This window comes from Anastrepha obliqua, chromosome 1, assembly GCF_027943255.1.
Source record: "Anastrepha obliqua isolate idAnaObli1 chromosome 1, idAnaObli1_1.0, whole genome shotgun sequence".
Taxonomy (NCBI): Eukaryota; Metazoa; Arthropoda; class Insecta; order Diptera; family Tephritidae; genus Anastrepha; species Anastrepha obliqua.
The window spans coordinates 131320869-131337269 of NC_072892.1; the positions used below are offsets into that span (position 1 = coordinate 131320869).

Consider the following 16401-nt stretch of genomic DNA (forward strand, 5'->3'; position numbering starts at 1 on the left):
CAGACTGGATATAGTTATGCTGTAAAAAACCGTTAAACAAGTTGGCAACGAGGATGTGGCAACAAAATGGAGCGGAAGCGCTAGTTGGATTCTGGAAGAATCACCACTTTAACCTACCAACCAACCAACCACTCATACTGTAGTATTTTAATTATTTAGTATTAATTATTTAATTAGTTTTATTTCATTTTTTAAAGAGGTGGTAACTCTGTTCAAAAATTTAGTCGAAATTACGATTTTTGAAACCGCTTTTTTTTGGCACCAATACTGTTCGATTTTATCCGTTTCATTATTTTAACTACAACATAATTTTTCAAACAAATTGCAACACTATTTAAAAGTATGTTGTTGTTGTTGAAGTGGTTGAGTGTTTCCACTGAAATAAACCGTCCTAGTATAATGATGTGTTTTTTTTTTGTTCTAAGTCAAATCCATTTAGGGAGGTCCAAGTATAGCAGCAAATTCTTTATCTCGATGTTTGAGATCTCATTAATTTGCTGGAAGAAAGGCTTACCAAAGGAGCGAAGTCATGCCCTGCTAGCCCTGGACATCCACATAAGAAGTGGAAAATACTTTCCTTCGCTCCTTCCGCTTGACAGCTTCTGCAGATAGGATTGGAGGGTAGATTGAGTCTAGCTGCATGATCCCCTACTTTCCAATGGCCTGTAAGGGTTGCAGCGATGCGTGAGATGTTTGGCCGCAACAGATCATTCGTCCTTTGGGTTTTGTATGACGGCCATGTGTTTTTTGTTGTAATACATGTAGTTAGTTGCTTTCATCTTCTTTCGGCTAAAGCATGATAGTGTGAAGCAATGAATGCTCTTAATATGTTGGGTGGGGTGGAGACTGCCACCGCCTCTGCTATTTCTAGTGTCGAACCTTTCCTTGCTAGCTCATCCGCTATCTCATTACCCCGTATGTTCCTGTGACCCGGAACCCATATCAGAGTGGCTAAGCATTTCCAGCTCCTATTTACACTGTAATACTAGTTTGGATATTTAAAAGTATAGTCGAAGCAAGGATTTTTCATATCACCTTCGTGTGGCAGCCATGTGGTAGTAAGCCGGTTAACTTATTTATTAAGTTGCATTTAAACCCCTTTCAAACAGGAGGCAACTATCTACAAAAATATTTTCTAAAATAAACTTTCATTTCACATGAATTTTTTAATTATTTAAATATATGTACATAATATTAAAATATTTTCCAAAATTGTTTGCTGTTGCCCTGCCCATCATTCGTTATATATCCAGAAGAAAATTGAGCAAATTTTTATTTTGAGTCGCAGGACTTTGAACGCGTTAAATTTGCCTATATACATACAACAGAATGCAGAGGTGAGCCAACATAAGACCGTTAACCGGCTCACACCGATTTGAACGAATCAGCTGATTTGCTGACGCAACCGGGCTTATGGCAACGGTTTTTTACGAAGAAACTGAGATTTTGTTGGTGATATATGAAAATAATCAATGCAGTCATTATTAAAGTAGCTTCGTTGTCATCTGAACAACGACTGACTGGACGAGTGCGTGAATGCATGTGAAATGAGCGGGCACAATTTTCCTGCCTGTTTTTGAATAACTTTTTTCATAAAAAAATGATTTTGAATGATGGAAATCTTTATTTTGACATTTAGGCGCTCCCTTGCTTGTCTGTTTGTATGCGGCAGCTGTCTAGTTCGAAAGGGTCAATTATGATTGACATATGCGGTAATTTTGCATAAATTACTGCTTTGACATATTAGTGATTTTGTTTTGGTATCATATACTTTTGGTTTTATGAAAATGTCTGATTTTGTGCTGAATAATCGTCATTTGCGGGAACTGTTGATTTTCCTCTTTCCTTCGAGAAAACGGTGATTTTAATGTTGACGACCGTCCGCGTGAAGGAAGGCCAAAAATCTTCTAAGACGCTGAATTAGAGGCATTGCTCAATGAGGATCCGTATCAAACGCAAGAAGAGCTTGCTTCAGTATTAGGAGTTATCCGCCAATCCATTTCCAAGCGATTACATGCTTTGGGAATGATTCAGAAACAGGGGACTTGGTTGAGTTAAAACCAAGGGATGTTGAACATCGTTTTTTCGCCTGTGAACAACTGCTCCAGCGGCAAAAAAGGAAGAGTTTTCTTTATCACATCGTGACGGGAGGTAAAAAATGGATTCACTAAAGCAATCAAAAGAAGATAAAGTCATTGGGACTGCCCGGTCATGCTTCTACGTCATCGCCTCGGCCGAATTCACGCTGCAAAGATTATGCTATGAATATGGTGGAACCAAGTTGGTGTTATTTATTATGAACTATTAAAACCAAGCGATGCGATTGAGCCGAGCACTGCGCGAGAAGCGGCCGCAATTCGCGGAGAGGCATGAAAAAGTGATTCTACAGCATGACAACACTCGGCCTCACGTTTCCAAACCCGTTAAAACCTACCTGGAAACACTGCAATGGGAAAATCCTACTCCACTCGCCATATTCTCCATATATTGCGCCGTCCGTTATCGCCTGTTCCGATCGATGGCTATACCATGAGCTGACCAGCAGTTCCATTCATATGAAGACATTAAAAAATGCCATTTGGCTTGATCCGTGGATAGCCTCAAAAGATGAACAGTTTTACCGCGACGGTATAGGAGATCTACCAGAAGGATGGAAAAAAATAGGAGCCAGCGATAGGCAATACTTTCAATGATTCACTTGTAACCATTTTTCCAGAATAAAGTTGTATCAGGTCAGTCCATAGTTCGTGCGTTTTTTAAAGGTGGTTTTAAAATTAACAAAAAATATGTTTAAAGTATTTATTAATCAATAATATATTTTCCTTTATTATTTACGATGCCTTCCCAAAGTTAAGGCAAATTTTTAATTCCCTGCTCAAAAATTGTTTGTCTTTGGAGCCAAAATATGCTTCGATATCCCTTTTTATAGATTCTTTTGAGGAGTAGTTCTTGTTACTCATATGGGATTGAAGTCCACGCAAAAACTGATAATCTCAAAGTGCAATATCGGAGAGTATGGTGGATGCGGAATTAGCTCCCATCCGAGCTCGTTCAACTTACCTAATGTTTGCCTTGCGGTATGAGGTCTTGCGTTGTCGTGGTGAAACAAAACTTTGCATCTATACACCAAAGACGGTCGATTTTTGTTAAGTGCCTAATTCAGGTTTGATAGCTGATGGGGATAATAATCAGCAGTTATCGTCTGGTTTGGTTCCAGAAGTTCCTAATAAACAATACCGGCCATATCCCATCAAATAGACAGGATAATATTCTTGGGGTGAAGGCCATCTCTAGGGGTCGGTTCTGGTGTTTCATCTTTATCTAACCATTGGCGTTTGCGAACAAGATTATTGTAAAGGACCAATTTTTCATCACCAGTAATGATGCGGTTCAAAAAGCTTTCATTTTGAAGCCGTTGCAGCAACTGAGAACACACATTCAGTCTCTGCTGAAGGTTGGCGACGGAAAGTCTATACGGAACCCATTTTCCCAGCTTTGTAACTTTTCCCAACTGAACCAGGTGCCTGGGAACTGTTCCATGCGATGAATTGAACCCCTGAGCTATCATATCGACTGTCAAATTTGGTTCAGCTTCCCCGAGTTCGAGCAAGGCCTGAATACTTCAGGACGACCAGCGCGTCGCAGTTAGCAGTTCGGAATTTTGAAAACCACTTTTGCGCAGTCCTTACACTCACGGTATCCTCTCCGTGAACAGTGTTCATTTCTGCAGCAGCAGTTGTTGCATTTTTACCACTTTTATAAAAAAACACAAAATATGCCTCTTATACGCGTTCGAAGATTATATTTTATTTTTTAACAGCACGTGCTTCTATCCGCGATTAAAATCACTTGTTGAATGCACAATATATCAAAGAAAATATATATCAATAGTTCCGTTATATTCCGCGAATAATTTTTTGTATGCAAAAATTGTACAAAAGTTAAATTATGGGTAAAATACGCACGAACTTATGGACTGACCTGATATTTTCATCAAAAAAACAGCGAGAACTTAGTTGGTCACTTAATGTAAACATTTCGATAGGGTGATTAATACGCCATCTTTTCAAAAGAAAGTTTTTCGGCTCGCCATTTTGAAGTTTTTTTCTTATGCTTTTCAACTTTTTTTATGCTTCCCAACTTTTTTTTCAAACCAAAAGCGTCCCATCTACGGTGTAAAGTCCCACTCTTAACTACATTTCTCTCACACCACGGATTATATTTTAGCTCTCAAAGTCAAAAAATGTGTAGCTCAAATTCAAAACTTTTGATGCATTAGGATGTACATTTTCAAAGAAATACTTTATTTCTCAAAAACTTTTGTAAAACGTTAAACATTTCAACATATTCTAGCTGTCATAACTTCCAAAAATATTACATAATTTACATAAATGTCAACTTTAATGTCAATATAAAACTTTGCATACATTTACGCAAAAACTCAGCCTATGGCAAATCATCCAAAAAGTAGCTAGCCGGTACATATTTCAAAATCTTTTTATACCGGTCGAGTACAATGGTATTGATTGTTTGCCCGAAGGCCGGGCGCATAATTTCGAAAATTTCACGCCAGTTGTTATTGAAAAGATCGTGCGCACTCTCCTCCAGCTCTTTATTGCCACCAAAGAGATTCGAAAAATGTATCTTAAAGTTGCCCACATTGTCAATACGCGCCGCGGCTGAAGTAATGTCAAAAAAATATTCTCCATCGATTTGCTTGAGATCCGCCTTGCAGGCAATGCGATATTCGAGATTTTCTAGTGGAAAAAGTTTAGATTAAATAAGCGACTATAAATTTCAGAAAAGTAATGTGCGAAAATACTTAAAGAAGGGCTGGAGAGCGCAGAAGGTATTAGTAATCAGCGCGCAGAGCATTTTTTTTTGTGGAAATATTTGTTTTTAATAGTTTACTATTATATACTTTTATTAAATGTGCAATAAACAATTTTCAAAACCCATCTGCACACAATACATACCGACAGTGGATGAAATCTTGCCAGCGCTGTCCAAATTCAATATCAGTATGCGTCCTTTGACTTTGTAATCGCCTTCGACATGCACAGATGGCGTACGCAATTTGAACTCGATCGTGTAGTCCTTGGCATTGACGCTGTACAACAAGAATTGCATTTATTTCTGCTTTATTCGTAATTAATTTATTCTACTTAGTTTGAGTTAAGCTCTTACTTACGATGTTTTCAGCACTTTTGTGCCACTCATGCCATGCGCCACCACATCTTTCAGTTCGGCCTTTATGTCTGCCAAGTTTTCCGTTTGTTGCGAGAGCCGCACGCGCTTCACATGAAATGGATCTATGGGACTGAGTCCTTTCAGGCCAGGCACGCCTAAAGATAAACACGACGTAAAAAATCTGTATGCATTTTGAATGGTTTCCACTAGCATTTCCATGGTGCGTCCACTTACCATTCCGCCAGTTGGTAAACAAGTTTTCAAAAGCATTCGCCAGACATTTACCATTGCCGGCATCATGCAAATGGCATGGCTGTAAAAATGTTGCTGCAAAATGAAAACAAAGTTCCTAGATAAGCATGAAATTTTGCATTTTTCAAGTATCTACGCAAGTTTCTGTTTAGTCAGCAGTTATTTACGTTTCTCTCTCAAATATTCATGGCCACTGACAAGTGCTGCTAGTTGGCAATTGATTATGGCGAAGAACGCAAAGTGTGCGCTTGAAGCGAATCTACTGAGCTGCTGCTGCATAGTTGCACTGCAATCTTAAACGTCTGTTCACCAACTGAGCATGAAAATATAAAAGTCATGAATTAAATTATAAATATTTATATAATTTGTTCGCGGTCGAAAATTATTGTTTTGAATACTAACGAAGTCGCAAATCAACTACTTAAACATCAGACACAATGAACAAGACAACAAAACTACAAAACCCAAAACACAAAAACACCCTCAAACCATTTCGCATATACTCGCACATACGTGCACACATAAAACATAGCAAGCGTAATTTTCCATACACAATTAATTTTTGTGTAGCTACGTTTTTTGTAGTAGATTCATGCGAGCTGGAGCTGAAGAAGTTCTGAAGTACGATATTTTTTTACTAATGTCACTGCAGCACAACTTAACTAGTTCGATTTCATGCTTCATCATGTTCGCAAATCTTTTTAAATTTGTTTGTGTGTGTGTGTTTTTTTTTAACATTTTCGCACTTATGGCTGTAAAAGTTAGAATAAACTTCCATATTTTGAAACAAAAAACTATTATAATGGTACATGAATTGTTCATACCTGTTTGTCTTGTGCTGGTATTCAGTAATTTTTGTCAGACCAAAGTCACTTAATTTAAGATTGATAAGGAGTTAAGGGTAGTTAAAGGCCCGAAAAACTAATGATTTTCAGTCAATTACTTTATTATGACAAAAATAAAACAACATTAATACACCATCTTTCGACTTGACTCTAGTAAATTAAAAAAGCAAAATAATAATTCTAAAAGTGATCGCTGTTTGTGTGGAGCCCGTTTCTCCAGAAGTCCCTTGTGGTGATCATCACAAGTCTTTGGAGATTCATCTAAAATCAATCGGACAAGAGAAATTAGTTTTATTAATAGATAATCTTGTGCCTGATCGAAGCTTTTGTTTTCACAATTAACAATATGGAAGCCTCAGAAAATATTTTTCAGAATCTCGAAAAAAAACCGACAATTCATTGTTTAAAAAAATTGAAATTAAAAAAAAAAAATCCCTCCATCAGGCACGAGTTTTTTATGTTTTCCAAAAGCAGTATAAATTTTATTGAAATCTACCAAGCGGGTTTTAAGTTACAGTGATCACCAGTTCAAAAAACACAGTTTTGAGAAAAATGCATTTAAAGTTTTGCTATCTGCTCCGGAGTGCCCGAGCGCCTTTTGTTAATTGTTTAATAACGCGAAAAGTATTTATCGGATTCATTTCAAATTTTCACACAATATTTTTAAGACATTATACTTTAAGAAAGTACAAAAAAAATCAAGTTTTTCCTAAATTCTGTCTACCCCTAACCCCTTAAAGTTGAGTTTGTTAGAGACTATTTTCGTGTGAATTGCGACAATTCGGGTTCAGCAACTTACTGTGACAAAAAGTTCACCATATTTGATGATGAAAACCATCAATCGATTCTTTAAGAAATTATTTTGAAAAAACATTTCAGTAGCATAATTATTCATTACCCTCCCTTGGACACCTTTTTTAAAACCTTCGATTGGGCGAGTATTTACATGTATTTGTATGGGAATATGTGGCAAATGCGTCACATTTATAATTAATTTTTACATATCGCAGTTATATATTTTTAATTTCTTACCTTTTTCATTGGTTTTAGCCTGCATTGAGCTACTTACAAAAGCAAAATTATTATTGTTATTCATTCAAAATTGTTATTATTAATTAATTATTATATCGCTGAAAATATTTTGTATTGTGAAAATAAGGATCTTTCTTGATTTGTTCTTTATTTCGACTAATTTCAAAGAAGGTCATGAAATTTATGGTAAATACATATGAAATATTTATTTATGGATTCGTTGGAGGGCGAGCAAGACATGCATAAGAGATTTTTGAGTGCTGTTGACATACCGGATTCTTGCGTACAATACAATAGAAACGAGTTTTCCGACGAAGCTTTCCGTCTCCTTGTAGACAAAGAGGACAAGACGACAATATCTCTTCGCTGTGAGTGTATCGGCTCCAGTTGTTTGGTTGACTACAATAGTCCCAGGGATAGTAATTGTTGTTTGTTGAAAAATGATTCCATAGTCAAAAAATTAGTGAGTTGAGAAATAACAGCTGGATTATTCATACGATTATCGATGTTCAGACAAAAATTTGGTTTCGAATCATTTTTTCTGAGCCCACCAACCACCTCGCAAATACACCATGTTGCCACTGTCATCACATCCAACATGTTTTAAAAGAAAGCAAAGGTCCATCGACTTGGTGGCCGTTTTGATATGAAATGTGTGGCCATTTGATCCATAGATTCGATGCCAGCATTCTGTGCATTATGATAAATAATGGGCGATGGTTTTCGTGCTTCGTTTTCACAATTTTTGGTGTGATGAAGTGGGGAAAGTAAATTAACCAGTATTTTCTTTTTTGGTACATAGATGTTGATTGCAAAAATTGCTGCATTGGGCGAAAATTGTTCTTTTTAATTTCTGGTGGAATGCTGCAGCGTTTGTTGGATCGTATAGGTGCCAACTAATGGAAGTCCTATAGCAGCGAGGCGCTCAGCTCCATTCAAGGCGGCGAAAAAGTTATCCGCTATTGTTGTATGGCCACTGTTCGCATATTGGTTGGATAATTGTACCATTAGTTTTCCCCTTAATCAAATTCACGATCTTCATCTTCCGATCGACCCAATTATGGTTTTCCTTTGTTTGGGAGTCACATGGCCACTAGATGTGTATGCCGTATTTTTGCCGGTTTTGATGGAATATTTTATATGCATTTAGTTCGGCCTCGATATGGTAATAGTTGTTCGTCAATAATAGTATTTTCATGCTGAACATAAGCATCCTTTAGGTTTTCATTCTTTAGCGGTTCTTTGGTGAAATTCACGTGCTCGACCGTTATCAAAACGAATATATTGTGTCAAGATTTTGAATCGACAATGTTACATTCCTGCTAATATAAAAGAATTAGGGTTTTCGACTGGAATCTTTGAAGTATATTATTTCGCTGCTGAAGTGAGCTGCTGTTGGCCAAAGTTGTACGCCATATGTCCATATCGGTTTCAACATCGCTGAGTAAAAAGAGATTTTTTTTTTGGTTTTTGTCGGGACAACTAACTTTTGGTGCCAAGGAGCCAAGGGGGTCGTTTCTTAACACATCAGTGCCAAACACCTCAAGCCTGATTCGAGCGAAGGCGTAAATGAGAGCTTACTTTCGAGAGAAACATGACTTTTCTTCCTAGAGCCTTCCGTTTGTTGAGCATATGGGTTTTCCATGTAAGTTTGCATGCCGAGATATTTGGTGACGTTAGTCTGAGGGATAATTATTAAGCCTAACTGGTGGTCAAGTTTTTCGAAGTATAAAAATTAGTTGGTACTTTCTATAAAATAAGAAAATTTCTTTTTATTCTTATTCATTAAATATTTTATTCAAGAATAAAATTTTTTTGTAAAAAAGTTTTTTTTTTTATTTAAAATCTTTGAGAAAAAAAATTTATTTTGATTTTTTAAACACTTTTGGAAAACACTCCCACTTAATTTTTTTTTTTAAGCTGAAACTATGCTTTGTAATCCCTAAAAGTCTTATACTGAGGTTCCCGCACTCGTATATTACGTCAGTTTGCAAGTCGATAGACACCCTTTTTGGGTGTTTGGCCGAGCTCGTCCTCCTATTTGTAATGTGCGTCTTGATGTTGGTCCAAAAATGCAGGGACCTATAGTTTCAAGCCGACTCCGAACGGCAGATATTTTTTTGTGAAGATCTTTTTCATGGCAGATATACACTCGGAGGTTTACCATTGCCTACCGAGGGGCGACCGCTATCAGAAAAAAATTTTTCTTCATTTTGGTCTTTCACTGAGATTCGAACTTACGTTCTCTCTGAATTCCGAATGGTATTCACGCAACCCATTCGGCACCGGTGGCCGTCTTTACGTACCTGCATTTGTAAGAAGATTCAAGGTGTTTTTAGAAACCGATAAAAGAAAATTTGTTCCACTAAAATTTGGAAATAAAAAAAAAGAAAGTGTGTGGTAGTTCACGGAACCCGCACGATTGAAGTGAAACTTCTTTTATCAACAAATCAATAATTTAACTATTATTTCAATATAATGCATGCAGAAGTCATGGAAAGCATGGAATGGAATTTTATTAAACAGAATTATTTATTTATTTTAATATAAAAAGAAATGAATTTATTGTACTCAATTACATTTAGTTCTCGGCATTGTCATTATCATTATTGGATTCGTTTTCCAAAAATGAAACAAGGGCTTTATGGTAACTGAAATACGTAAAAAATGATCTACATTCTAATCTATCAAGGTATCGATGAAATACTGCATCAATGGTAGTTCCGCATCTTGTTGTTGGTACTACAAATTATCACTTATCGTACAACCGGAGGATTCACTGTCACGGTGTTCAACAGTAGCTCTTAATTTTTTACGCTCCAAATACTCACGTTGCCGTTCAGCACCTGTTTTCGGTTTCCGTTTTTGTTGATTTGATGCCATATTTAACAGAAATCAATCAACAAAACAAAATATGTTTGTAAGATTTGCTCAAAACTACACACACACTCTATGACGCGTCTCGCGTTACTAATATAATATTGTGTTTGGGATAACTGTCAACTGTTTCCACCGAAATGCGTTCGCAAAGTGTATGGTCTTTGGTATGGTAAACAGATTTATGATACATTATTTTGCGGCGACAGCACAGCGCGATAGCCCAGCGGCTAGCAATGTGGGCTTCCGATCCGAAATCCTTGGTTCGAATCACAAGAAAATTTTTTTTTTTTTTTTTTATACATTTATTTCATTTTGTTTTATGATATGTTTATGAGCAGATTTTTTTCATGGCAGAAATACACTCGGAGGTTTGCCATTGCCTGCCGAGGGGCGACCGCTATTAGAAAAATGTTTTCATTAATTTTGCTTTCACCGAGATTCGAACCAACGACCTCTCTGTGAATTCCGAATGGTGATCACGCACCAACCCACTCGGCTACGGCGGCCGTCAATCAAATGTCATATTTACAAATTACATTCGATAAGAATGCAATAATAAACGACCGCATTACATTCACGACGACACGCCACGCCAGTCTTTTAACAGATGGCGCTGGCATAGCGTGAGTTTTACGTAGTTTAGCGTAGTTTTACTCCTCACAGCGTTTCATCCACGCCACGCTTTTAACAGATGGCGCTGGCGTAGCGTCACATGTAGATGAAACGCTATGGTTTTACTCCTCACAGCGTTTCATCCTTCGAGACAAAAGAAGTTTCACTTCAAAAATTTAATTAATTCTTTTTTCATTTTTGCTTTAATTTAATTTCATAGTTAAAGAAGTTCGCATAAGCCGAACTCCAGCAATTACTATCTGTGAAGCGTAAAGCCTTATCTTTCGAAATTAGTTATAGATCCACTGGCTTTGTACGAGTCACGAATATTTTCTGGTAACTTGGTTTGACCTGACCAACGCACACGAAATACAAATTAAAAAATATACAAATTTTGTTTTGATACCCCTTCGAAAGTGATAAGATTCTACGTCACTGGCAATTACATATTATTTAACGTTAACTAGTTCTTAGTTCATAAACTATCAAATTCGAATTTCTTACGAATTCTTTCAAACGCAGTGGAGAATCGGAATTTTTTCCCTTTGCCAAAGTAAATGTTTGTATAAAAAACTACTTTTTGTACAAATTGTTTAATATAATTTTCAATCTCAGATTGTTATTATTATTTTTTTTTTTTGTGTTTTTGTTTGAAACCTCATATACATTTTTTTAGATTATCATCGTTTCTCCCAAAACCTCTGAAACGTTTGATCGATTTTCACAATCTGAAAGCGTTTGATCAAACCTTCAAAAGGTTGCTTAAACAGCGTTAACTTCTCGGCAACTCAACATGCATACACTAAGGGTAGGTCAGCCGATATTGCCCTGCACTCACTTGTGGATATTATTGAGAAATCTTTCTCGGTTAAAGAACTACTCTAGCGGCCTTCCTAGATATTGAAGGTGCGTTTAATAATATCTCTACAATGAAAACACACTCTATCATTTGCAAGTTGGAGTTGACGTGTCAATTAGACAACTAATACCTAATCTGCTAGTAAGTCGGAAACAAGGTCTCTCGAAGTCTAAAAGTCTTCTGACAGTGTAATAGAACCTTTGGGAAGACATGGTGTCTAAGACCGGCGATAGTACGTTGGTTGTACATCACCCTGATTAGACCCATTATTACATACGCCTCTGTAGTATGGTGGAAATTCCCAATGGTTAATTCCAGAGTAAAACCCCTAAATAGGGTACAGTGAAGTGTGTGCTTGGGTATCACAGGTACTAGGAGTACGACAGCTGGTGATGCCCTTAATGCCATTCTGAACTTTCAACCTCTAGATCTTCAAGTTCGAAAGGAAGCGTGGAAGGCGGTGTACAGGCTCAAGTTAAACGGAGTCTGGGGAAATGAAGAAAGCACTGGCCACTGTCAGATATACCACCAGTTGTCGGAGCGGTGCACACTGTTCTCGATGCCAGTAAACAATCGGGTGCATTTCGTTAGCTTCGGTGGGAAGTATGATGTTTTGATCCCAGATAGAGATCAATATTTAAGTTCAGAGAACGTATTAATGGGATATCAGCACGTTTTCTACACAGACGGATCCAAAACCAGTGATGGTAGCGGATCTGGATGGTACTTAGACGAAGGCAATAAATACTCCTATGCTACAGAACAGATGGCCATGGTATTCCTTACGGAAGTCTATGCCATCTTGAATGTGGCGCACTGGCTAATTGAGAAAAAGTGGCGGGACAACAGTATTGCAATTTGCAGTGATAGTCAAGCTGCACTGAAAGCCCTTGCTAACCCACGCTGCTCTTCGAAGTTAATCCGTGAATGTAAGACAAAACTGAACAGTGTTGCAAAAGATAACAAAGTCAGTCTTATTTGGATGCCTGGACATTATGGTATTACAGGGAACGAGTTAGCTGATAAATTGGCTCATGAAAACTCTGCAAGTATGCCACTAGGCCATGAACCCTTTTCAGGTGACAATTCCACATCGATTCAACTATGGATTGACGACTTCATGAGGTCTTCTCACAGAGGACGTTGGTCTGGGTTAAACTCTTGCAGAGTAGCTTTGTGAAAGAATCAAACAGGAAAAAAGCGATCTTTCTCCCAAAAATCCGCAGAAAGGTCCTGAGAGTACTTGTGGGTGTAATTACAGGGCACAACGCCTGTGATCAGCATACGGCAGCCACGGGGGTCGTAGACAGCCTGATATGTCTATCCTGTCATGAGGATGACGACACTGCAAAGCATTTTCTCTGTAGCTGTCCGATATTAAGTTGCGATGTACTGAGTATGGATAAAGTTCATACTTTTCCTATTCTGGATCTCTTAAGACTCCTCAATGAATCCAAGAGATTTGTGGAAATGTGACCTCAAACAAATTTATCCGTCTTACCACCCACATTTTATATTTCCTATATCTATTCTGTCTCAGAAATCTATCTGGTTGTAGTACAATACAATGATCTCCTGACTGAGTGCTTGGACTTATCCAACCCTCCACAAATCTAATTTTATCTAATCTAGTCGGAAAATAATTTAGAAATTAGGTGCTTTTGCACCACCCGCACAGGCTTCAGAGGAACTACTCGAGCAGGTGTTCTTTCTCTCTACTGTTTAACCTGTCAACGATATACATACTTTTGATGCTCGATGGTCGGGGCTATTAAGCAATTGCTTTTGTTGTTGCCACATGTGGCAAATATATTTCAACATTAAGCAATCTAATGCAAACCGCTACTTAATACGCATTCTAAATGCTTTCTCAATAGGTGTTAACTCCCAGAAAACAGAATTAGTGGTGCTCTTAAGGAAATATAAAATTCCACAATTTGTGAAGCCATCAATAAATAGTATAAGGCTAAAAGTAGGAAATAGCGCCAAATATTCAAGTGTAATTCTCGAAAAGAAACTAAATTAAAACATTAATGTAGAGGAAAGCTATTTTAGCTCTATTTTCATACAAAAAAGCACTAGAGCGCAGGTATGATCTTTCCTCTTTTCAAGTCTGCTGGACGGCTGTAGACAAGGCTACGATTGGAAACAGGCTTCAATTCAACTTATATCTATCAGCGGCGCGCTTAAAACCATGCCCTCTGATGCTTTGAATACTTTTTTAATCCTTTTACCTTTCCTAGACTTGGTTGGTAAACAGAATACAGGGAACACTGTTGCTCGGCTTGACGCGACAAATCAATGTCGTGAGGTGTTGGACACTCGGTCATAAGACTCGGTCTGGGGAATTTTCAAGTTACATAGCTCAAATTAAAGATAAATACATGAGCAACATAATATCTTCAAATGTTATATGAGATGAGAACTTGTACATTTTAGGGGCGCATAAAAAAAAGTACTTATAGCAATATTTGCTAAAATACGTGTCTTCTTGAGCTACTTTTGTAGGATGCACAAACCTGGAGACAGAAATATTAGTTGGTATGGTATTGTGATTCGCGATTACTTCGGAATGCAGAAAGTTTAATTAAAAATGGGTTACTACCTAAACCTTCACCTCGGAAATATCAACTATCGAGAAAGCAGCAAAGCTCAAACCTAAAAATCTCATATACTCAGATAAAAGATTATCCAATTTATATACCGAAATCGGGGAAAATAGAAAATTAGAAGATCACCACATACATACATAGAATTAAACAGACTCTTATTCGACTAAAAAAATATTAAAAATTGTATAACCATCCAATTTCATTTTTGAATAACTCTTTCACCAAATAAACAGAAAAGTTTTGATCCTTGAATAGATGAACCTTTCGATAGAGTGACGAATTTTGCACCACCTTCTACATCAGCCCATATTACCTTCGCAGGCAACAACGCCGCAGATAAATGACAAAACTTACCCGCTTAGTTCCTACATACGAGGTGTTTTCCAAAAATTATCGCGAATTTTGAATTTTCGCAGGTTACATATATTCGACTTTCGATTTTTTTGTGGCGATATGTTGGTACTCATGTCTCTCACTCATGCCGACGAGTTCGGTCATTTTGAATGTTCAGTTAATTGTTGACAGCTGCTTTGCTTGCACGTGTTTCGGCTCGTCTTCGATTTTACCTATTTTTATCAGAGAACCTGCATCAAATTTTGTGTGAAAAACGAAATTAAGTGCGTGGATGTATTCCGAATGTTGACTGTGTCATACGGAGAAGCTACTTTGGACCAAAGCAACGTTTATCGGTGGAACAAAATGTTCTCAGAAGGCCGAAAACATGTGAACGACGAAAAGCGTGCCGGACGCGCCAGCACTTCAACAACAGATGCAAAAATTGATGAAGTGAAGAAAATGGTATTGTCCAATCGTCGAATCACCGTTAGAGAAGTTGCAGAGGATTTAGACATATCGATTGCCGACTTCGTTAGGAAAACGTTGGCATTACTAATAGCATTTTCCACGAATTCGTGACGGGAGTGCCGTTCATGAAGAGAGTTTGTTCGTACTACATAATGAGGTTTTTGACTTCCTGGACTGTTTTTATTAAAAACCTTCACTGTATCAAAACTCAGTAAAACATTTTTAATGCGATTTGTAACATAGCTAATATTTTTTAGTGAAAATTCTTTGCACGCACGAACATGAGCGTCGACTGCTGTTAAACTGCAAGTAATTTGTAAATAAGGGGTTTATATGGTGATGTTATGCATCAGAATATTAATTTAACAGTGAATTTAACATGCAGCTTCTTATAAAATTTTTTGGCGATATAGAAAAATTTATAACGCAGAAATGCCAATTTTACATGAAACTTTTCTTTTGGCGGAGACGGAGATTATCACTTTTTCGCAATTTTTTGTACTGTATCGTAATTAATTTAACAGTTTCATATCAATTTAACGTGAAACCTGTTATGACATTTTTCGGCGATGAAATTGATAATGCGCAAATATAATATTAACTTTACATGAGACTTTTTTTCGGCGCAAAGATTAAGATTTTTTGCCATTTTTAAGGACGGCGTCGTAACTGAATTAAATAATTATAAAAAAGCGTACACATTTATACTTCATATAATAATATTTCATATTTATTAAAGCTCCAAAATTTAACAAAAGACTTTTTTTTAGTTAATTATTATTATATTATTTAAAACTTTCCATTTTATTTTTCTATTTCTTGGGAGCCATTTTTTATATCAGAACAAAAACACAAATTATACTCTACATAAAATATTGCCATCGCATTGTCAATAAATTAGAAAAATGCACAAGTAAAGATTCGTACTTTTTTATTTTACTTAAATTCATTAATCATTTGACTCATTAAACTAATTAAGTCATTTAAATTCGTCTGAATTTTTAAAATGGTCTGTATAGTGAAGTTTTTTTCTAGAACTAAATTTTGTGTACCTGTACTTACAGGCGTACACTCTTTTCCAAAAAAAACACATTCTTTTCATAAATAGAAACAACCAGTTCGAATTTTGTGACAATTATATTTTTTATTAGTCAATATGTTTTTGCATATTTATATATATGAAATATGCAATGTGTTTTATGAGGAGTTTTTTCATGACAGAAATACACTAATTGGCCTTAACAACCCATTATCGAGTTACAGCCTGCCGAATAATGTCTCGCCAGATTGCTCTGCTTTCCGCACACATCTTACT

At 36.8% G+C, this 16401-nt stretch overlaps 1 protein-coding gene across 1 annotated transcript in view; it reads right to left on the reverse strand.

Moving 5' to 3' along the window:
* Positions 1-4357: 4357 nt before the first annotated feature.
* The window catches only part of LOC129236132 (protein takeout-like), an 88544-nt gene continuing 76500 nt past the window's right edge, over positions 4358-16401 (reverse strand). The window contains exons 2-6 of the mRNA XM_054870352.1: positions 5610-5755; positions 5425-5517; positions 5192-5345; positions 4977-5110; positions 4358-4757 (exon numbers count right to left, since the gene is read on the reverse strand). Of these exons, the coding sequence (XP_054726327.1) occupies positions 4447-4757; positions 4977-5110; positions 5192-5345; positions 5425-5517; positions 5610-5721 (804 nt within the window). The 5' untranslated portion in view covers positions 5722-5755 and the 3' untranslated portion in view covers positions 4358-4446. The remainder of the gene's footprint in view (positions 4758-4976; positions 5111-5191; positions 5346-5424; positions 5518-5609; positions 5756-16401) is intronic.